Source organism: Haliaeetus leucocephalus, unplaced genomic scaffold (assembly GCF_000737465.1).
Source record: "Haliaeetus leucocephalus isolate CR32 unplaced genomic scaffold, Haliaeetus_leucocephalus-4.0 Scaffold212, whole genome shotgun sequence".
Classification (NCBI taxonomy): domain Eukaryota; kingdom Metazoa; phylum Chordata; class Aves; order Accipitriformes; family Accipitridae; genus Haliaeetus; species Haliaeetus leucocephalus.
Genome location: NW_010972648.1, coordinates 766,347 through 789,764, shown reverse-complemented (window position 1 = coordinate 789,764; position 23,418 = coordinate 766,347). Strand labels below are relative to the sequence as shown.

General features: G+C 36.8%; 1 protein-coding gene across 2 annotated transcripts in view; it reads right to left on the bottom strand.

Moving 5' to 3' along the window:
• MAPKAP1 (mitogen-activated protein kinase associated protein 1) overlaps positions 1-17,395 on the bottom strand; it is a 98,710-nt gene extending 81,315 nt beyond the window's left edge. The window contains exons 1-4 of one of the 2 annotated variants that reach the window (XM_010566475.1): positions 17,357-17,395; positions 16,564-16,888; positions 12,285-12,374; positions 6,693-6,841 (exon numbers count right to left, since the gene is read on the bottom strand). In XM_010566475.1, the coding sequence (XP_010564777.1) occupies positions 6,693-6,841; positions 12,285-12,374; positions 16,564-16,822 (498 nt within the window). In that variant the 5' untranslated portion in view covers positions 16,823-16,888; positions 17,357-17,395. The remainder of the gene's footprint in view (positions 1-6,692; positions 6,842-12,284; positions 12,375-16,563; positions 16,889-17,356) is intronic. The other variant, XM_010566474.1, reaches the window with a different exon arrangement.
• Positions 17,396-23,418: the final 6,023 nt, after the last annotated feature.

The following is a 23,418-nucleotide window of genomic DNA, read 5'->3' as shown; positions in this document are numbered from 1 at the left end:
ACAGGACTGTTGTCTCAATTCAGCGAGTTCAAAGACTGCGACTAGCCACGAACAAAACCAGATCCAGTTTCAATATAGCATCTCCTCTGTAAGACAGGAATGCAGTCTAGTAAGGGCACCTACAATCAACAGCAACAAAAGACACAGAAGTGAGTACAGAAAAGGGAGAAGTGAATTGAATGTGCCCTCGAGCCAAAGTTAATCAAACCAGATCCACATTAATTTAATCTACATAAGGCCAGAAAAATATTTTTTAATGCAAGTGAGATGCCTGGAACTGTGAGATAAAATTCAAGTCCCCAAACAGAGATGACAGTGCAACACTGACATTCAGCCTTCTTATCTGCTACCCCAGGCTACAGTTCAGGCTAGAAGGGTGGCTACAGCATTTCTGCATTGTTTCTGCAAGGTACCAGAGCCACCAGATGCATGTGAGAACATCCCACGGCAGACAGTGCCGTACACGCACAGCCATCCCCTGCTGCACCTACGCAAAGCGGATTCTTCAAGTGACTGTTCCCACCGCAGAATTTGTAACAGTTTTCTGTCTGTGCTTCCAGTTACTTAAAATAAGTGTTCGGCCGCCATTACAACCTGCTTCCTTATCTCACTGTAAATGGCTTTTCTGTATGAAATAAAACACATTCTGAAGCATTTTAAATTAAGCAACAGTCAAGCTTAATATATTTTAATCACTGTATGGAAACGCAAGGACTCTTGTGCTCTAACCTCCGTTACAGCGTTTAACTGGTCCCTCTGTGCAGGGCTTCTCTCTACCCAGCAAAGCCCACCGAATCTGCAGGGGCAGAGGAAACAGTTAAGTGCGCTGATTAGGCATCAAAATCATTACAGCTTCCACACAGCAAAGAATAAACCAGGCATTCTTAATATAGGGGTGTTTTATTTAAATACAACTCAGCTATCAGCACGACTCATGTTAATCACATATTATGAAAGAAAATTTATTTTAGAAAGTGGTAATCTTTCAGTTAAGAATCTTCAACTTAACAAAAGCGTTACTGGAATCACCCTCTGCACAGCAGAGCATGTGATGCTACACATAAGAGAGTTATGAAACCCGATGTCATTAGCAACGCGCATCACAAATGCCAAGAGATTCTCAGTATTATGGGAGAGTTCTCTCCCAAGTTCTCCTGACTGGGTGAGAACTTCTACAGGGACTTGCCAGACACCAAAGGGAAAACATGATACCATTACGTGTTTCTGGCACTTATTTTAGGTGTCTGAAGAACTGCAGTGCAGATTTTGAACCGGGCTGAGCAAGAAGCGGCAGCCTGCGTTTCTAAACACCTGTTCCGAGGCTGTTCGTTCCCCTGGCATCCCTGGTTTTGTACATCGTCCTCCGCCGCACGCCGGCTGCGCAGAAGGCACACTGGCCATGCCAAAACGCCGGTGCGGGCCGCGAGGGCAGGGACAGGCGCAGCACCCACGGCCGAAGGCCTGAAGCGGAGCTGCCCCACGCCGGCCCCACCGGGCAGAGCCTGCTCCTCCTGCCCTCGGGTGAGCCCAAGCATCTCCCGCAGAGGCGGCTCTCCAGCAAAAAGAAGTACAAATGAAACGCAAACGAAAGCCAAGGGAAAGGACTGTTTCCGTTTCAGCAAAACAAACATCTTTCTCCCGCGGCCAGGTCGGTCCGTGCCAGCCGAGAGCACGGAGCAAGGGGCGGCAGGAGGAGCTCGGCACGGCTTTGTCGGCGCGTTGGCTCTCGGTACCACGACAGCAGGAGGTTTCCCAGCGTAAATACTGACCCTGCATTTTTATGTAACATATATGGTAACACGCATGTTGTATTGCGTAAATGATAACACTATAAACATCTTTATTTCAACTATTTTAGTAGAGTGCAGGTAGTATGTAAACCATTAAAATTGGCAGAATAAGCACATGCTTTAAAAAAACCCTACACAAACTTATTTAGGATTCAGATGAAGATCATTCTGCCCAGCTTAAGGGCAAAACGTTTAAATAAAAAAATGCATTCATTTTTTCACACTGAGATTTTAATCCTGGATTAATTATTTTAGACATTTTCCATATTAATTACAGCAGTATCGCTTCTTTCTTAAGTTCTTTATCTACTTTCTCTGAGTAAAGCTATTTAATACTGGAGATTGTGGAAAACATTTGTTCATGATTATCCAGACATACAGTCAAACAAGACTGAAACAAGAGCAGCATGCAAAAATGTATTTAAGGACTATCATCCCAAAATGCTGCTAAAAGCTATTAACCAGTACGTGTTAATTGCCACAGCATTCATATTAATTTTCACTTCAGGCCCGACATTGTGGAATATTTCCCCTGATACATTTTAAACAAAGTTTAATTTAAGGAACTGCTTCTATCAACACTTATGAAAATTAACAGCCAAGCAATTAGCGCTCATGAATTATCCCTTCCCCCATGCTTTCTACAGCATCATTTTTAAAACAGTTGCTACAAGAGAAATTGTTGGTTTTTAACCCATTATCAAAATTAGCCACAAGAAACCTTGTAACACTTATACAGAGGTACCACTCCCCCCAATAGGATTTTTAGCATCTGTCCAGCCAAAAATCATGTTGACCTATTTTTATTTAAATTATCACCAGTAGTCAAGTAAACTCACAAACCCCCTATAATGTCAGAAAAACTAGACTTTCTTAAATCTTCATTTTCAACTAGTAGTCATGAAAATAGAAATAAAAATATCTTGAGAAAACTCTAGTCTGCATGCAGGAAAGGTTTTTGGCCTCATAACTCAAGTTTATTCTAGAGCTGAATGATCCCTTCCTTACATTTTGATTGTGGTTTTCCAGCTTTCTTCTTTGACTATTTTGCATATCTTCAGCATCCCTTTTTTGACTGTCCTGTAACACTTCTGTGTTTGCTGACATTCTTCTGGGGATGTAGGAGCAGCCATTTGGTGGCAGGCATCTCAAAAATTGAATTGACAAGATATTTTAGTCATTAAAATTTCTTAAAGGTAGCAGAGACTTGGAACACAAATGGATATGGACTGGCTTCAGCAATGACTTCAAGGGCAACTGTAAACAGCGGCCTTAGCAGGAGTTACTCATTCAGTACATGGTTCCTACAAAGCTGAACATTTGATTCTAGCATGATTTTCCTCTATTCCAGTAACTAAATATGTCTTTGTAACATTTTTCTTACTAGTGGGAATGGCCATGCAGTTGAATAGCCTTGACACTAACACTGCACTAAATCAGTATCCTTTAAGATTAATATCTCAGGGAAAACTCATCGCCACGCTTTCCAGCAACTCATGCAAGTTACACTTGTGATTTGAAAAGAAATGTTGTTAATTTCTGTAGAATGGAAAGGTAACACATGCTTTTAAAACAATTAATGAAAGCAAGCAGGTAATGTATAGGTAAACTGAATGTTGTGAATCTCACAGTTGTGTCACTGAGTCATTAACAACACTCGTGTTTCATTTGTGGAACCTGGCTATTACTTTCACATCTGTCTTACAGTCAGTCTTATTTTCCCAACCTTATCAAAAGTCGGCAAGTTGGAACAATAAGCCATCAAAATTTGATTTTCCAAATTCTGTAAACAGAAATATACATGAACTTAGCTATAAAATGGATGATAATTTAATTTGCATGCAGATAAAGGAAATCAATTTGGCCACTGATTTCTTAAGCCTTCAAGTAATTTGCTATATAAATGACAACTGAAGTAATTATAAATAACTAAAGGCTTCTTTTCATACAATATTCTTAGCAAGAGTTTTCAAGATTTATTAACCAAGATGTACAACCCACATGATTTACAAACCATGCAAACAGATGCAGGGGTTATGTTTACTTTAACTATTTTAAGGAAAAAACTGAAGATACAGCCAAGAGTAGTTATTGTCTTAAGAGCTGAAGTTTTACAATGTACATGAAAGCCACAGATCTGTCCTGTGCAGTTGTGGGGCAAGAATCACCTGAATTCTTGAGCTGATTAGAATGCTTCCACTGCAGCTGCATTTCACAAGCCATATTCTCTACTATTTTGATAATTAATGAACTGATCAGAACAAGAAGAAATTAGACTGCTTTAAAATTTTATTATTTCATAAAATTGCAGAAGTGCTTATGAAAAAGACACTAAATCTCGCAGAAAACACCTGCAAGATGTAAGCACTTTAATAAATTGGCTTGGTTGATATTACAGCATGCAATGTTTTCTTATTTTTAATTGATTATCTTAAAACAATACATCAGATGTTGGAAGGAGAGGGCAGGAAGGACCCTGAAGAGAATGGTTTTATTCGATTCCAGCTCAGTTAGGGAGCTGAATCAGTGGTAAGTTAAAACCATTCAGAATGCAGTTAAGATGAGCACACACATGAACAAAGAGCTTAGATACAGCAAGTAAAGAGCTTTCCTCATGCTTTCCCAGCAAACCACAAAACCGGTGTTATTCAACAAGCTGAAATCTGTGTTACAAAACTCATATATAAACCAAAGGCCTAGTTATAATCTTAAAGATTTTAGAGACATTGTGATCCCTTGAGTAAATACATAATTAAGTAGGGTTTTTTTAAGACATGTTTAATTAGGCCCCTAGCCCCTCCTCATCCCCCCCTGCCTCTCCCCAATTACATACCATTTCCCCAAGAGATATGTGGCTCTGTTAATTATGTAAATAAGTCATGCACTATTCCCTGAAAGAATTGTATTTATGTGAAAAATACTGCTCATCTATTATCAATAAAAATAAATGAGACCTGTGATATTTCATTAAAAATAATTTTTAAAAGCTAGATGGGTTTTGATTTTACATTACTGCCTGAAAATACAACAAAACTGAAGTAAAATAACTCACTCCTGAACTACAATGTTTCTTCTATATCTCAGATGGTCAAGTAAGTATTTAAAAACAGACAATACATACGGAAGTATAGAGAATAAATTTTATAAGCATACTATTGACAAACTTACCACAGTAATATAAATAATGCTGTTTAAAATTAACATAGTGAGATTATACTCTAACAAAATGCCAATTCAATTATTTTGGAGTTAAAAAGGTATTTTGATTTCTAGATCACAACTGAGTCGATTCATATCATACTCTACAAATCACAATTGAGTAACATCGAGGTATTTCATTAATAGTTCAACCTAAATATGTATAGTACAATTGCCTTCAAATGGACCAAAAACCTGCTAAATGTATCAGACTTTTAAATATGAAAATTAAGATGTTAATTACAGTCAGCTATAATTCCTATTAATACAGTAAAAAGTAGTTTGGATTATCAAAGTGGGAAGGAAACATGCTTAATTTCCTCATATTTCTGAGAAAAATCTAGAAGGTAGCCCAAAGCATGCTCAAATATTAAAACAACAAGTCTGGGACACCGCTGAATTACAATAAATTTGTCTTAATAAAGAAGTATTTTACTTTTACTTCCTCTATGCATGACTGTTGGAAGTATGTTTAAATGTTTGCCAAACTGAAATTTCATGACAGAACAACAGCAAGCTTTGAGTTCAGAAAAAAGGCATCTTAGCGTTGTCAGCATTAAAGTACTGCTATCATTAATGAGGCCAGAAATTTTGAAAAACTGAATTAGTACAAATTACTACATACTATATAATATATAATTGTATAAAATGTATAAAATAACAATAGAGGCAGCTTTTGCTACATGGACTTCATAGTCTAAAAGTTACCACTTCACAAATATTCTAAATACTTGTAGATATGCTAGTGGAATTACGTATCTGACTTTCCACTTCAAGAATACTTAACAGAATATGAAATTCTTCCATCACAATGGTAATGAAGCTCAAACTTCATACTCCCACAGGAGATTCCACAAACAAATCCAGCAGAAAACAGATCTGTGCAGTATTTATAATTGTTTTGGAACAATATGACACTGATCCATCACACCAATGTTTATGTTTCAGTTTCTAGAGCTTATGACAGAGAAAAATATTTGACAATACAGAGTAACTTAACTGCACACAAGGAAAGACAGTTATCCTCAATTCTGAGTAATATCAAATGTAAGCTCTTGAAATCAATGTAGTCAAGGAATGAATTTGACCTACCAGGTTTATAGTGAACCTCCTCTGTGTATTACATAAATGAGTACTTGTGCAGAACTACATTATTTAGTACTTTTTTGCCCCAGATATTGATATATTGATGCTTCAGTTTTCCACCCTCAAAACAGAAAGTGGCTTTTCCCACTCTCATTGGAGCATTTTGAGGATAAAGACAGCATTAATCATGGAATATTCAGCAAGTGCCGTGACGTGGCTAGAGAGAATAGATTTTTTTTTTTTTTAAATGCCAAATAACCAATCATTTATACAAAGGGTCTCACCATCCACTCCGTAGAGAGATGTCCTAGGACTGCCACACTAAACATTTACCTAACTAACCTGCTGGAGAAGAAAACAGCAAGGTAAGGTACACCTAATAGTAAGGACATAATTTTGTAATCAAAAAGGGGGAAATGGTTCTACCAAACCTGGAACCATTATATTTAATACTAAGAGAAGCATGTTTCTACATAACCACTTTTAAAATAACTGATGGCCTACTATAAACTCTAATTAAAGCTTGAACAAGTAAACGGACACAAGAACTGCCTAAGGCCTATCATCTTCAGGTCAGGGACCTCCTGGATATGAGAGAAAAACATCTGGTCCACTTACCTTGCCATCAAATTTTGAGTACTCATTGAAAGGGTTATTCAGCTGCAGCGGACACTGTTCAAGTCGCACAGAGAGTATTGACTGCTTCCCAGAACATGGAGATTTTACTCTGAAATTCTTTTTTTCAAATAGCGAGCTCAGCTCCTCTGCTGTAGATCAGAAAAGAGATTAGAGTAGTTTTACTAGGAGACATACAGAGGCTACTGTTTACCACAGAAAGATAACATTATAAGAGGGAGAACAAAATCAAATATATAAAACAACAAATGCTTTAGCAGGGCAGAATCTACCACTACTCTTTCATAGCCCAAAGATATGAAACCATAAGAACTGTTGTGTGAATGATGCTACTGTTTAGGCTGAGGAAAAGGTTAATTTTTCCCATACAGAGAATGGAACTGATCACTACAAGATCCACTTGACTCAAGATAAAAATCAAGATTCAAAGAGAGAATTATGCATTCCTGGTCTTTCTGCTTGCCTACTTTTTTCTAAATGAACAGTAAATGCTGTGCAGAAGAACCGTTGATACATCTACAATAAGCCACGCAAAAGCATTTCAAACTGAACTTGTAACACATGATATTATGCTATATTACAGAACAATATTATAATATCCCATTACTATACTATAATGTCACTGTGCTGGCAGCAGTAGGCTTGGGACTACCTCTGATCCAAAAGAATAATTTCTCCGGATTTTACTTCTCATGGTAGACTGGATATGGTCTCCTCTCAAAAAAAAAGTCAAACCTGAAAACACCATTCCAGACAGACAGTCCGGACAATAAAAACAACTTTCTAAAAAACAAAGGTGCTAAGAGTTAGTGAGTCCTTTGTGTGGCCTGTGAAGGTTCATAAAAGCCTCTGACAAGCAGCTTTTTTTATACGAAGAAATTGCATAGCTGATTTTCCAGCAACAGTTTAACTCAAAATGTACAGGCATACTTTAAAAAAAAAAAAAAAGATATTAAGGCTTCTTATAAGGACACTACAAAATCAGGACAGAGCCTGGGGTGTTTCAGCATATTAGTACCAATGGGTCTCATCTGCAAGAAACTGTGACTGAATCTGGACAAGTTTTTTTCCACATCTGCTCTAGGAACCAAATACCCCCAAACTGCATCAATCACTACCTGAGAACCAACACCAGCTCTCCTAGACTGACTCTGCTCTGCGTTCCTACATTTGGATTCTCTCATATCTCAAAGATTTACATGTTGCTCCTCCAGAGAAATGAAACCGCTCCTAAGGCACAATGACTTGGGACTTGATCTGCAGGGAGCTGGTTAATTTCTTAAAATGTGAAATTAAAACTTGTCAAATTATAACTAGTCAAAAGCTCAGTTTATTTTTATCAGCAGATTGCCTGAAAATTCAGACAGTTGGCAAAAGTGCTAAATACTGGCACTAAGAGATACCCAACAGTCTTGTGAGAGGCTGTGATTAACCAAAAAAGCTTGATTAAATCCTTTTTAAATGTGGCAACTTAAACTCCATTAGGTATTCTGTTTTTTTAACAATCTTATCTCTGTTTTTTAAAAAAAAAAGTCTCAATTATAATTATGCAATTATGCTAGAGTATTACCCTTAACCGGTATTTCCTGGGCATTTGGCAAATACTCTATACCTTGGAATCCAATATAATGGTTTTATTGGTTCATGTGAAAAAGCAAGTCTTATCTTCAAGTTTTGTCTCTAAGGAAATGTTAAGATGATTTGCTTATTGTTTTCTTGTTGGGATATGCAAAAAGAGGGTCTCAAGAATTCTTCTGAATTCATCAGTGTGACATCTGTTTTGCTTTGAGTTTTGTATAGATTTTACTCAAGCCAAATATCTCACATGACCAAAGAGTTTAAATAACAATACATTCTATAAGATTGCAAATTCAGCTGGCTGAGATACAGTTTTCCTTTTCCACAAAGCTTCAAAATTTCAAAAAATTCAACTCATTTAGGAAGAGGAACCCAAAACCTTCTAAAGATTTGTGCAAAAAGTTAGAAGGTAGATGGGATTTCTGAAAAACTACCATCTTCCATTGAGTATTTTATGAAATAATTCCTAATAGAGTCAGGCTGTGAGAGTTCAAAAAAATTAAAATTCTCAAATTTCATGGAAAAAAAACCCCAGCTCATTTTGACATTAAACTAGGTTTAACTGCATGATTTTTAATTCTTTAATTAAAACTAAGTTTTGCCATTAGTCTATGCTACATGTACTTCTCAGCTTTTCTAATTTTGTTAGCTATATGAGCTATTCTATATGGGCTGAATGCAAGGCTTTTGAAAGATTCCCTCAATATATTGTTAATTTACATTTTACGTGCTCTGAAATGAATGAATGCAAGATGTCCTGGTTTTGGCTGGGATAGAGTTAATTTTGTTTCTAGTAGCTGGTGTAGTGTTATGTTTTGGATTCAGTATGAGAAGAGTGTTGATAACACACTGATGTTTTCAGTTGTTGCTAAGTAGCGTTTAGACTAAGTCAAGGATTTTTTCAGCTTCTCCTGCCCAGCCAGCAAGAAGGCTGGAGGAGCACAAGATGTTGGGAGGGGACACAGCCAAGACAGCTGACCCGAACTGGCCAAAGGGATATTCCATACCATGTGACATCATGCCCAGAATATAAACTGGGGGGGAGTTGGCCTTGGGGGGAATTGCTGCTCAGGAACTAACTGGGCATCGGTCAGTGAGTGGTGCGCAATTGCATTGTGCATCACTTGTTTTGTATATTCTAATTATTTTATTGTCAACTTTATTATTATTTTTTTCCTTTTTGTCCTATTCGACTGTCTTTATCTCAGCCCACGAGTTTTACTTTTTTTTGATTGTCTTCCCATTCCACTGGGGGCAGGGACACACACACACAAACACTCTGAGTGAGCGGCTGCATGGTGCTTAGCTGCCGGCTGGGGTTAACCATGACAGATGTAAATACAATGCCTTATTTCTTGCTTTCATCTGAAAATACCTAGTATTTTATGAAAAGGAGTAACCTTTTGCATGTATATCTGTATTTGGTTTATCGGACCACAGACTGCTTTATTAACATAATTTGATCTCTACACTGCATGAAGCTGAAACGTTCTTCTCATTTTACTGAAAAAGAACCGATGCACAGAAAGGTGATGTGAATTGGCGGCACAGCAGAACAAAAAAACCCTAGACCTCCACTGTGTTACACTTCCAGTCAGTCAACTACCCCTGAAACACCTTTATATTTGTTAATCCCCTAACCAACTCCAAATGCAGGGAGATTTTCCTTTTCAAGTCCATACACTACTACCACCTTATCCTTCAAACTCATTCCTGACAAAGCAAACAGCTTGGCTCATGACAGTGGGCAAAGAGATGATAAGTAGAAAATATTATTCTTTTTTTTTTCTCTCATTACCATAAATAAAATTACTTGTCTCTTACTTCCCTTTATCCTGGTTAGTGTACTTTTATTTCTGTCCATAGTGATTAAAAATGGGAATCACAAGAAATACTCAATTGCCAGATGCCTCCAATTGTGACTACGTATCCAACTGCCGGCCAGCAGAAATGCTTGTAAGGGTTTCTCTCTACAGTAAGGCATCTCTCTGACGAGCGATCTCTGCAGGCGGTGTCATCAGACTCTTTGACACAGAACAAAACAACAACTTTCCAGCATCCTTTTAGTTTGCATGGTACCAACCATAGGCTTGACTTTGTCTAAAGCTCAGATAAACGCAGTCAGAAGAGGGCAGCCAAATTCCCCCCATATGAGAACAGCTATCTCTGTTGTTATTGCTTTCATGCATATTTTCCAATAATGCCAAAGTCAAGGAACAGAACAGACAAAGTCTCATACACACACACACTTGACAAAGAGGAAGACAGAGTGGATATCCTCTAGGGCTCCTCTTTTTCCTGGCCTCTTCCTCCTGTGTTGTTCTTCATGCAAGCAAGTGAGAAACATGCAGAATCTCAGTGACTAAGCAGAGAAGGAAAATCAGCTCTGCCAATAAAGAGAGATATTGACTGCCTGGAGTTTTTATGTAACTTATTTTTTATTTAAATTCGATCTGCAACAGGGAGGGACTGATCTATTTGCCTGCAACCTCAGCACATTCTTAGAGAGGGGGACACCTCCATTACTGCTGGTTGACAGATTATGTCTATCTTCAGAGCAGCACATAAAGGAACTAAATGTCATGGTGGAGCCCACATGAATAAGACAACACAAACAGCATAGACACAGCAGGAAACTGGAGTCTGAGTGCAATTCAGTGTAAAGAAATATCAAGCAGTATATAGTTAAGGATAAAGACGAAAAAGAGAATTGCATCATCATTGGTCAAATGCTATAAAATATTGAGCAAAGAGAGTTGGAGGTTATGGTAGATTAAACTTTAAAACCTACAACACTACTTACAGAAGTAGAAAGGCAAAAACATTTTAGAATGCATTAACAGAGGTATCAAACATAGCTGAACACTGTGCTAAGGATTAGTGCAACCATGTTGCTCATGTGAGCAGCTTTGTTCACTCCTCTATAAAAAGATACTATAGAGCTGGAGAAGGTTCTGCAAATGACAGCCAGGAAGATACAAGGATTTAGGCAAAAAAAAAAAAGAAGATTACACAGGGACCTCATTAAGATATACACAAATTTTGAAAGAAGTAGGCATGACAGACCATACAAAGGTTTGAATGTGTGTCAAATGCAACAGGAATAGATACTAGCTTGAGCTATAAAATGAGAATTGAGACAGATTTTTCATTTCATATATTATAATTCAAACTATGTAGAACATCCAGTCAGAAATACTTAATTATGTAATAATAACAATACTAAAAAGGAATAGCATATTTTTTGAGAAATCAGTGGTAATAGTTTTTCCAAGGAAAGGCTAGATAAGCTAAGGCAGCATTTATTATGCTTTCATTTAAGTACATCATATATAGACATTATTTCTTAAGATTTCCCCCTTATCTAGAAAAGTAACCACAAAAATATTCTATAAAAGTAAACCCTACAAAATTCTTCATCACATCTGGTACACCAAATGTCACTGGAAATAGCTAGAAAGCCATAACTTAGATGGAGATAATCATCCTGCATTTTGAATGCGGACACTTGTCAGTCACCTACCCACAGAGCAAAGACATGTCCTGTTCTTTACATGCCTCACTATAACACTAAGAGCTTTACTGTCTCCATTTCTTGCTCATTCAGACAATAGAAGCCTTAGAAGATAATGATGCTACAAGATAACAGAATACACAAACACTGTATTAATACCTTATATCGCAAAAAATAAAACAGCCACTTGAATTAGTTCAGACCAACAAACTAGGTTTTAAACATTTTTTTCTTTACTTTGCCTTTATTAACAATTTGGAATGCCCTAGTCATAGCTGAAAACAAATGAGATGCCCATGGCACACCACCCCCCCAAGCAATAAACTATGGGAAACACATAACTGGGGAATGGAAGGCAAATACAATAATTAGTATTTCCTCTGTGCTTTGAAAGCTTAAGTGAAAATTACAAACTGAAAACATAGTAGCCATCAAAAGCAGAAATAAAAGCAGTAAGAAAATAGAAGATCTTTTCTTTTTACCTGAGTAAGAAGTATTTCTGTCTTTCCACTGAACATTTTTGCATTTTATTTGATTTTGTCTCTCTTTCCGCAGACGTTCTAGTCTCTGAGCTTGAAAAGAAATATTATAACTATAAGTTTGTCAATGAAAGTTTACTATAAACAAAGACATAATTAACTACCTTTATATGAATAAAGATGTTTTATACTGCATATGTAGGGGAAAAAGTCATAAAATTTTAAAGGTGGCACCCCTGAAAAGCAAATACCAACAAAAACATGAAAATGTTCTTGATTTATAATTGAAATTAGAGGATATAAAACATTAATAGAGATCATAAAGATAGTATTAACATGGAAGAGAATAATAAAATGTGAAAACTTCTGTGATTAATATGACATTTCATTATATAAATCATTAATAACGGTCTTAAAGGAATTTTAATGCACAAATGAACTGAAGTGAATATTACATTACAGGAATAAAATTACTGTTATGAATTACTCTACCCGTTTCAAAAATTAAAGATAAATGAACTCAGACTAGACTATTAAAGTTTTAAATATAAAATCCTTTATCTAAAAATCATGAAAATTATAAAATGTCAAAGCTATATAAATTAGCATAGCTTTTTCTTCAGTGTGCTGAAACAGTTTATAGGTAGTAAAATAAATGATTTGTATCTTCACAACATTAGTCAAATCTTAAAATGAATATATTTCTTTACATATATTTTGACTCCATCTTCAAAATACGGTTTGGAAAAAGCCTCATATAGTTATAATATCAAAGAACTTACAGACCAGGGTACCAGATAATACCTTAAATTATCTTTTTGTTAACAGTAAGATCTCTCTCAGGAAATGGTCAGCTAAACCTGGTAGAAGCTACCCAAGACAATGACCACAAGAAATAACTGATGTTATGAAGTATCCACTCAAAATGAGAAAGCAGATTAGACTGGAAATAGGACTTCTAATGTTGATCACCAAAGGAAACAATTTGCTGGATATATTAGCAATTTTGATGTATTGAGATCATTCATTAACTAAAACGGGTTTGTAGAAGAGATTCTAAAATGCTAAATCTCTGACAATTTTTAGATACAATTTGAGTTCCCTGAGCCGTTTCACCAATTAAAAAAAGGTTAATAAATATTTTCTATCACTCCTATTATTATTCTTTTTACATTTAGTCTTTGAACTGAATTGTGGGCAGAGAAGTGGGGGTTTTTTTGTCCCCGTAAAAACTCTCAACCTGGGAACTGATGAAAAAAATAATACTTTGAGGTTTAACAGCTGTAACAAGCAGTTTAAGGTACAAACACAAACAGGGACTTTGATGCTTATTTCCCATTTAAGTCAACATGAGGTTAGTGCCTAAATACCTCTATGTATCTTACTCTTGATGAAATAAGAGAAGTATCCCTGCTTATAAGTTTAAATATTGGGTAAAACACTATTGTAGCATAGATATTTTATTCTGAAAGAAAAAACATTTTTTTCCCAATTACTGTCCAGACTGTAGCTCAAAATTACCTTCCAAAACCCTTTCTTCCCAAATGGACCATCATAAAATATCTGTTAGATTCACATGTAAACAATGGATAAAGGAAAAAAATGTAGAATAAAAATAAGAATAATGCACGTTTTTATCGTGTTTGATATTTTCACCCCTTGTCAAAACAAACGTACTAAAGTGCAGTCACCACCTGCACTAACTCCATCTTATTCTTCTACCTACAGTTGATCATTTACTGCAGGACTGTATTACAGCAACTCCAAATTAGATGGAATTATCGGTACCTATTAGAAGTCTGAATTATTTAAGGCTCATTCTCACAAGAAGCATGCTAGTTTGAAAGCTTTCTGTGTGAAAAATGTCACTGACCAAATGTAGTCCTTGTTTCATTAACTATTAGCAAATAGACAAGCCTTTGTTTCTAGTCACGTGAATCAGAAGAATTTGCTGCTTTCCCATACGCCCAACACCTTGCACAGAGCTGTCTCCACTTTATTTTTTTTTTTTTTTTTACCCCTCTGGATATGGCAGAAAGAAGTCAGTGAGGGGATGGAGCCCAGAGCCAAAGACCATCTATGACCCATCTAGCTCCTGTAGAAAAGGAGGAAAAATTCAGTGGCAGACAAGCCCTGTGCTCTCCCCAAACATGATGTGGAATACCCTAACATGACTCACCCACTGCACATCCTTGTCAAGACTAAGGGGATAACTTTGATATTAGAATGCACATAAAAATCATTTCCAAATTTGCACACCCACATGAGAACTACCTAATAAACAACACTTCTGTAGTCTCCGCAGATATCTGTTGTGTCTTCTACAGTAACATGTTATTTCTACAATTTATGAAAAAAGTACTATCCTGGTAAGGTATTTTATAATAAAACAGCTTTGCAAAAGATAATAAAAAGTTGTACTCCATCCAAAAGCAATGGCTAAAGACAGTATAACCAGAAATAATTTTATTTAGCAGGGTATAAAACCAAGGAGAATAAAGAAGAGCTTGCATGTTAAAAAAGTCTACCACTATTACCTGTTGATACACAAAACTACACTATATTCTCTTTCCAAACCTAAAAACCATTTTCTGCTTTTCAAAGAACAAATATTCCTGCTCTTGCTAAATCTACTCAGGTAGTTATGGATTAAGTAAAAAAAGAAATGTCCTTACATCTGCCTGTTTTAAGAGCAAAAATTGCAGATTTCACAGTTAATAAGTTTTTCTATTTATGAGATGTATGAACACTTTGTTCTATGTATGTATGTATCTGTTTTCTTCTACCAAGAACTCAGATAAGTATTTGTGTTATGCAAAAAGCATTTATATTAAAAATAGTTAACTTTCTGTTTAATTTATTCCTCTTCCTATTTTTGAAAAGGGTTCAGTACTGATCAACTTGCATTCTTTGTAGGCTTTTTTCCATTCCACTCTGTTTCAAATCACAGCCTGATTGCCTTGATAACTGCATTAGGTATCTGGTGGTACCTGCATACACAGTGGAACATAAAAGACATGCCAGATAAAGAGAGGCAAAAAACTGGCTCCCCAATGGACTGAGTGTCTTAACCACTGTTTTGGAATATGCCACCAATTGGAAACTAAAATGGTTTCAATCCATTATTAAAATGGAAATTACTCTATCAGTCTACTCGCTTGGTGAAATAATCTTTCAGAATTACTTTTTTGGAGCAATTCTATAAAACTTTAAACTTTGCCTCTCCTTCTTCATAAATTATACCATCAACTGAACTAAACAAGACCTCACAGACAATGCCAGGCAGTCTGGCACACTAAACTTTTCACCATGCTTTACAGTCATTTGCAGCTATATATTCAGCTTATTTCCAAATCTAACTCTCCATTACAAGAGATAAGTGCCCTGTCTTTTCTGTAACTTTTGACAACTTCTTATTTGTGAAGGGTATTTCAAGATATTCAATACCATACAACGTTTTACTTGTTAGGTAGAGCACAGATGTTTTTTCTGAGCTCTAGGTGGTGTTCTAATACCTTCAGAAATCATTTGAAAAAAATGTACCACAGGGAAAAAAAAAAAAAAAGAGAGAGATCAGGATTGACCACCCCACACCAACCTTTTCATATATATTTTATATTGCGGAACTTTTGTTAATAGCATTCCTCAAGTATAAGTAGAAGTCTGAATATCCCTCATACGAAACAACTAATGGGACGACTTTCTTCCACTCAAGACAAACTGAGCCTATTTTGAAAAGGTATATACCTTTAAACTTTCTAATTTGGTAACAAATCCTATCTCAAGGTTTTTCTCAGAAGTAAAACTTCAGAAGACAAAATACAGACAAATCATTCACTTCGTTGGCTCACATCAAACTTAATTCCTCTCTTTTATAACAAATAGATTTGATGCCTCACTAGGTAGATTATTCTCAGAAAATAACTATCCTGTTCAAAAGTTAACACCCCTCCAGACATTAACAATAGAAATATCAAAGACTGTTCACGTACTTTGGATTTAGACTTGATGTCTTTACAATTTAATTTTTTTTTATATATAAAACTGACTACCTCAATGTTCCTCTGTAGATGAACAAGTAAAACAGCAATTAAAACTCAGCTGACAGCACACTAAAGTAACTGAATCATTACATATCCTTTTATAAAAAAGGTCTTGACATTACAAAAGGAAAAGTTTGACAGATACCCAGCTAGTCATGCTCTGATTTGTCCATGCAAGCCAGACTAATAGAAACTGAATTTAAAAGGCTAATATTATCTTGGCTGCAAACTTCACTTACCTGTGTTTGATCGTCTTCTGATTCCAAAGTCCCAGCTTGAGGTAATATCAACTGATTGGGAATATATATAGCCCTGAGTCTCACCGTTGCTTCCCTGTGTTTCTGAACCACTGTCCCCATATGCTGACGATGGATTAAACTTCTCCAGGTCGACATCGTGATCTATCAGGACCATTTCACACATCCCTGTGTCATCACTGGTCACGTGTGACTGCCGAATATGAGCAAGTATAATTGTTGGGTTGTCCAGGAAAGCCATTCTGTCCACAAGTCCACCACTTCACTATACTATCTTCTCTCCATCTTGTTTCATGGACACATGTACCTGGAAATAAAATGTACACAGCACTTTAGGGGAAAAAAAACCCAAACAACCACCAAAACACAAAAACCACACAACCAAAACCCTGATTCAAGAAGGTTTATATTTTGGATGCACAAAACCTAATTGTCTCAGTTTTGTACAGTGAATTATTTTAATTCAGCTCCAGTTTACTTAAGTTACACTGCTTGCTGAGATCCACTTAAAGAACAGTGGTTTTGGAGGACAGCTTGAAACTCGAATCCCAAGACAACAGAACACAACAGACACCTACAGACAGGTCCCATTACTCTACAACAAATGGTTTCTATAAGGCAAAATATTCCAAGTAGTATAGAAGGATGGAGAGAAAATACACACAAGGAACATCTGTCCATTCAAATTAATAAATTTACAAAACCAGACGGGGTTTTGAATTTCTTTTCACCCATCACAATAGCGTGTTATTGTTTTTGTTCTGCCTCTACATACCAACTCTTTGATTACTTTATTATAGATCCTTCTTAGGTTTTGTATTTTCAGGAAGAACTTTAAACATGAAGAGATTAGTATCTCAGGGCAGAATATGGAACATCTGCTGCTGCATGGCACTTCATATAGGGCAACTGTTGTAACATAAAAAAAGCTCTATGATCATATACCACACGCCTGAATTCTTAAGCACTTTAACAACAGTTAATTGCCACTTACCTACAATATTTCATTCAGAATACTCAAGTGGCCTTACAAAACAAAGTAGAGGGCAAAGAAGAAAAAAACCAAAAAAACAAACCACGAAACCCAAACCACACTCAAACTGTTACCCTATCTTACTGTAGCTGTGGATTTATAGTTATGTTAATCTAATTTAAGCCTGGGCTGCCTCTGAAAGGGGCAACTCCATGCTCCTATCTGGCCCTGGTCAGATATTTCCACCATCTCCCAAAGGCTGGCACTAACACTTGTATAGCTGTGAGGTGAGTTGGATCAAAAAAAATGACCTGCTGAAAATAACCTGAAAAGAAAGAAAAAAAAAATTACTAATTTTCAGGCTGATCAGTCCGCCAGTGAACAGCTGCAAAAGCACCAGTACCAATGTAACACAGGCAGCAGGAATATCAAAAGACGGAGGAAAGCCGAGGTTCCCCTCTCAGCAGTGATGCTCACGGCCAGCTCAAAGCCAACTGTGAAACCTCAGGCTGAGGAAGAGGGAGGTTGGTGGGGTTTTAAGTCTAAGCTCACAGAGAGATGCAAGACTAGATGTAAATTCCAGAAGTTCAAAATCCCCACTGCTTTTCTAATCATTTGCATATATGAGAAAAACACCTCAACATTTTAATACCAGCTATACAGCTAAATGTGTCTAGTATTTTGAACATAGAAGCAACAACAACAAAAAACCCCTATCATTGCTGTTTGCAAAACTTCTGTCAGCAAGAAGAAAATACCAAAGGAAAAGAAACAATTTTAAATCACACAAAGCCGTATCCCATTAAAATCTGGTAAAGGCAGCTGGCCTTTTCCTGGCAGATTTTAACAGAAGAAAGTGAAAGAAAGCATCAGACAAGCTTGTTCCAGGACCAGCAAACACATTTCATCATCTCCCCTGTATGCTTCCAAGGGGAAAGGTGTATTAACATATGGAGCCCCACGAAGCAGCTTCTGCATTGAAATGTTTGGAAGCAAACGTAATACTTTATTTGGACACTCATCTAATCATGACAAAAGCAAAACTTAAGGTGTGTTGTAAATTGCAAACTCACTATCCCTACCAGTATCCTCCCTACCACCAAACATCAGCATCTGCTAAATAGGACATTCAATAAATATTTACATCCTTCACCATTTTAGACTTTTTTTGCTCCCTTGGCCACAAATATTGCCTTTTTTTCTGAGAGACCGTGTCCCTTCTGCCTTAAAAAAATATAGACAAATTCTAAAGTATTATATTAAACAACAGACCCAGCAGCAAGACGGAATTCAATAAAAGAATGGTAGAGAAATAAAACTGACATGTTGCTTGTTATTAATACACTACTCCTACCATACATTTTAATAAATTATGCTATTAGCTAAATACACGCCATCAGTATCCTCAGAGATATTCAAAACCTGACTGGGTGAGGCCCTGAGCAACCCGCTTTAGCTGGCCCTGCTTAGAGCTGGGAGGTTGGATTAGATCTCCAGAGGTCCCTGCCAACCTCAGCAACGCTCTGACTCCAAGTTCTATTTTTTATTTTCTGACTATTTCCATCACTGAAAGTAGGCCTGCTCTCCCTGAAGGATTTCTCATTGTCCTCAACGTGAGAGGCCGTAAGGCAAAATATCCTACCATAAGGCAACCGTCTCTTGGCTGTAATTTACGTGTTAAAGGCCTTTAAGCCGTAACAGCGTGACTAGTACTGTGAGACTTAGAGAATACAGACACAACGAAGTATACACCGTACGGATATTTTAAAAAGTGCACTGAGAATGTTCTTTAGACTTAATTATTTACACACCACTTATTAGAAAAGGCCATGCTTACCTGCAAGCAGTAAGAACTTGTTTAAATAAGCAACTGCCTTAGGCTTCTAAAAGGTCTGCAAACTCCCAATCAAAAATTACTGCTGCCCCATCAATGTGTCATATAAATGTTGGCATGTTAATTGTGTATTTATAAGATTGTTAATGGTTAGTTAATTTACCTCCCACACTATTATTGTACTTGAAATGATTTAACGTCTGCTAAGGGAGTTAACAACATGTAACAGCAGATGCGAGAATTTTACCTTTATACTCTGCACCCCGACTTCATGCTATTAACAGTCCATGTGCTAAATTAGCCAAGCTTCTTTACAATTTTGCATATGCAATCACTTTTCCCATAAACATGAACAGTGAAAAATTGCCAGAAATTCTATTTCAATCTCTAAAGTTGAATTCAAACACATTTTTTCTTCTTCTTCTTCAGAATTTTCAAAAGGACACATTAAAACTAATTTCTCAATAAATTGTTAACGGGAAATTCTATTAACAGTTAACACCCCTCAAAAAAAAAAAAGTCAGAAAAAAGGTTCAGACCCCAAAATTCAGTTTGGATTTTTATGCCTTATTTTAAGAGTTGCTATCTACACAATTCTAACTGGTTCCTCATTTTGATAAAGGCAAAACACAATTAGATGGCATAGCCCTAGTCTGAGGAACAATGACCTCCAATGAAGTAAAAGAATTCAGAGAAGCAAAGTTCAATTTTGCAAACCTTTACATGACTACCTTTAAGGCTCCATGTCATCAGTTTCAGCAAAATTACAGGTACAAGATCCATTTCTAGATCTACAGATATTTGCCAGCACACCACCTCTTCTGCATTCCTTATACCTACACACAATTACCACGTCCACACGTAGTAGATAAATTTAACAGAATTCAGGGACTGTCTGAGCATCAGCAACTTATACATTCTTCAATCATAAACAAAAAAGAAATGTTCTTTTAATACTTGCACTATATAAATATTATTCTACTGTTAAATAAAATACTTTGCAGACAGCTGTCAAGCATACTCTATGTGAGCACTAAAAATGAAAAGAGCAATGTGAAACCCATGCAACCTTAACAGTATTTATGTATGACATGATATACAGGTTAGTGTTACGATGATATAGTACTTATTGGCAAACACCTTCCATGATTCATCGCATAGGTGGACAGAGCTGAATCAGCCCTTTGCCGCCTTCTTGATCTTTATTATTCATCTGTCTTACTTTCTGCGTATTATCTAATCAACAGCCTGGCTATGAATGCCCTCTCTCACCTTCTCCTTGGTCTCATCACTGTGTTACTGAATTGCCCCAAACACCGTGGGGAGCAGAGCCCCCTATTAGTCTTGTGCAGGTAGAGAACATCCCCAAAGATGTAAAATTGCACCATCAAGAGGCTGAAGGACTTGCCAGGCTTCACAGAAACTTTGTAGCAAAATCAGACAGCTGGATCTCAGTCTACTATTTTTATCAGAAGTATTCCTCTTCCAGTAACCCACTGCTATATTTATGGCATCTATAGACTTTCACAGCAAGTGAAGCAAGGCTGTTATGCAGATCAACCTCATTCATAACACGGCATACAATAAGTACTGCAGAACATTCTAACAAATTATTCAGCTCCCAGTAGGTGACACAAAGGTCTTGAAAAGAGGACATGTAGTTACACAAGCTATACCTTAAACACACAGATGAACACATCTGAATTTGGGGAGGCAACTTCACAAATGTATTAAGTGTTCTTGTGACCCTCCTGCTCGCCTGATATACTGTATTTATTTAAATAAAAGGAAGATTTTCTCACTTTCCTCGTTCCCCACCAAAAACGGCATACATAATATCCCCAAAACCAGTCTGATTTATATTCACGTTATCCTACATCAAGTGTCAATGAGACATCAAAGCAAGTGTGAGACAAGGGGAAAACAAGCTAAACACACACCTCTTATGATTGCCATCCTTCCCATCCGTCCTGTCAACCCACCACGTATCAGCGCAGACAACAGTGGACACAGCTGGAAGCGTCGTCTTGTTGCTCCGGTGCTGGACCACACTGACTTGTGGGACTGCAACCACGTGTCAACCTGTTCTTACCGCTATTTTCAGAGCAAAATGTTTGACCTTGAGCATGAAATAAACACCAAGTTTGGTAACACAGGTCACCTTGCTTTTGGGAAAACACAGTTATTTTGGATTGAATTTTCTGGTTTGTTTTAAATATACGGGGTTGAATTTGACAGCATCCTTCTCTACTACTGCCCAGCGCAAGGTGGCTCGTCACTACGCTACACACCGGCAGCGACAGCCGAGGGCGGCCGCGTCTCGCTCCCACGCCTGCCAGCGGTGGGGCCGGACCCCGAGTCTGCCTCCCACCGCACCCCAGCCCTCCGCTCTGCTCCCTGTCCTCACCTGCAGGCTCCTTAAACGTTTTCTGCTGGAACTATGGACTTTGCTTGGTAAAGTGAAACTAGTGACAACAGGCACATTTTTGTGGACTGCACCTGTCCCCTTTAGTTTACAGACATCAGGTTAAAAACTTGCCGCTCCACCAAACACAATCTGGTTACCACTGGCTCATCTTTGACTTAAGGACAACCATTCCTACAATTGCAAACTAACACCACCTTTTCATGACATGCTACCACTGGTCAAAGTACAAGAAATATCTTTCTTGCAGAAAATTTTGATATTTATGCCTTTCATGCTTCAAAATATATCACATATAGCACACATGGAAATTTGCTCACAGACCTCTAAATAAGCTAGAATAAATGATAAAAATTGGAGAAAGCTATAAGCAACTAAAAATGTTCTGCTACAGGAAAGAGCTACAACTTTGAATTCCTACCAATTTTAATGGAATAATTTTAAGAATCCTTCAGTTCAAATGGCTAAAAGCAGCTGTAAATTCTCCACAAAATTCTCAAGCCAATTCCTGCAAGGTTATTTTGCTCTCTAAATTAAAAAAGTAAAAAGTGGGAAGCAGGAAAAAAATTTCATCTCTCCTATTCTGCAAATTTCATCTCTCCTATTCTGTAGCTCTTTTTTTTAAAAAAAAAAAAAAGGAAAATATGTTTAAATTAACTGCCCTCCTTAAGGAATTAGCAATCAGTTAAAGCCCTATTCAAGGTAAACAAAAATGTTCCAAACAAAGATGCAACTTCTGGAAGGTACAACCTGGATCTAAAACAATTACTAATAATCTCAAAATAAAGCAGGCTGGAAGAATTATACAGCATTACAGGTCATCTTATCACTCAAGGGCTTCCATAGTCACTGGACTTAAAAATCTCTCTGACTGTAGCTCTTTAAAGTGATCTTAAAAACTAATGAAAAAAATGGGCAGATTAGAATAAAAAATTTATTCCTCCCCACCCCCTACGTCATATAAGCTGGAATAGGACAGTGTGAATACACTTCAAAATTTATGATTCAGGTTCAGTGAAATAATTTCACAGTTAACTTCTGTCTGCAATTGCAAAAGAAATGGTTCTGGTTATCTACATTTGCAGCAGTACAAATAATCAAAACCCTTGAATGCCAGACAGACTCCTGTGCATGCAGGATAAAGGAAAGTGAACTGCAATATATGAAAATTCAAGTTTATGTTTCAACAAAAGCTCAAGTGCATTTAAGAATGAATACTTATCTAGAGAAGCTGTCACTCATGCTTTGGGTCCTATCATTAAAGAGGAAATAATCATTTAAAGAGGCACACTTTCACAAGTAAAACTGGAATTTGAAAGTTATGATGAGAAAACACTACATTACACACAACTTCCAACAAATTATTTTTTAGTTTTCAAACCTGTAAATCAATCTGGCATTAGCTATGTATTTCTATATTTATGAACTGTTTGGAATTTGGCTACATTTTTGTTGTCATACTAATCAGGATGCAAATTATACCAACTCCAATATTTTAATTATTGAGCTTTAGGGAAGGAGGGAGAGAACATTGGAGTATGTATGGAAACTGTATACTCTCCTCTATTTGTTTCCTGATCTTGTCAAATCTTCATTTAATTGTAA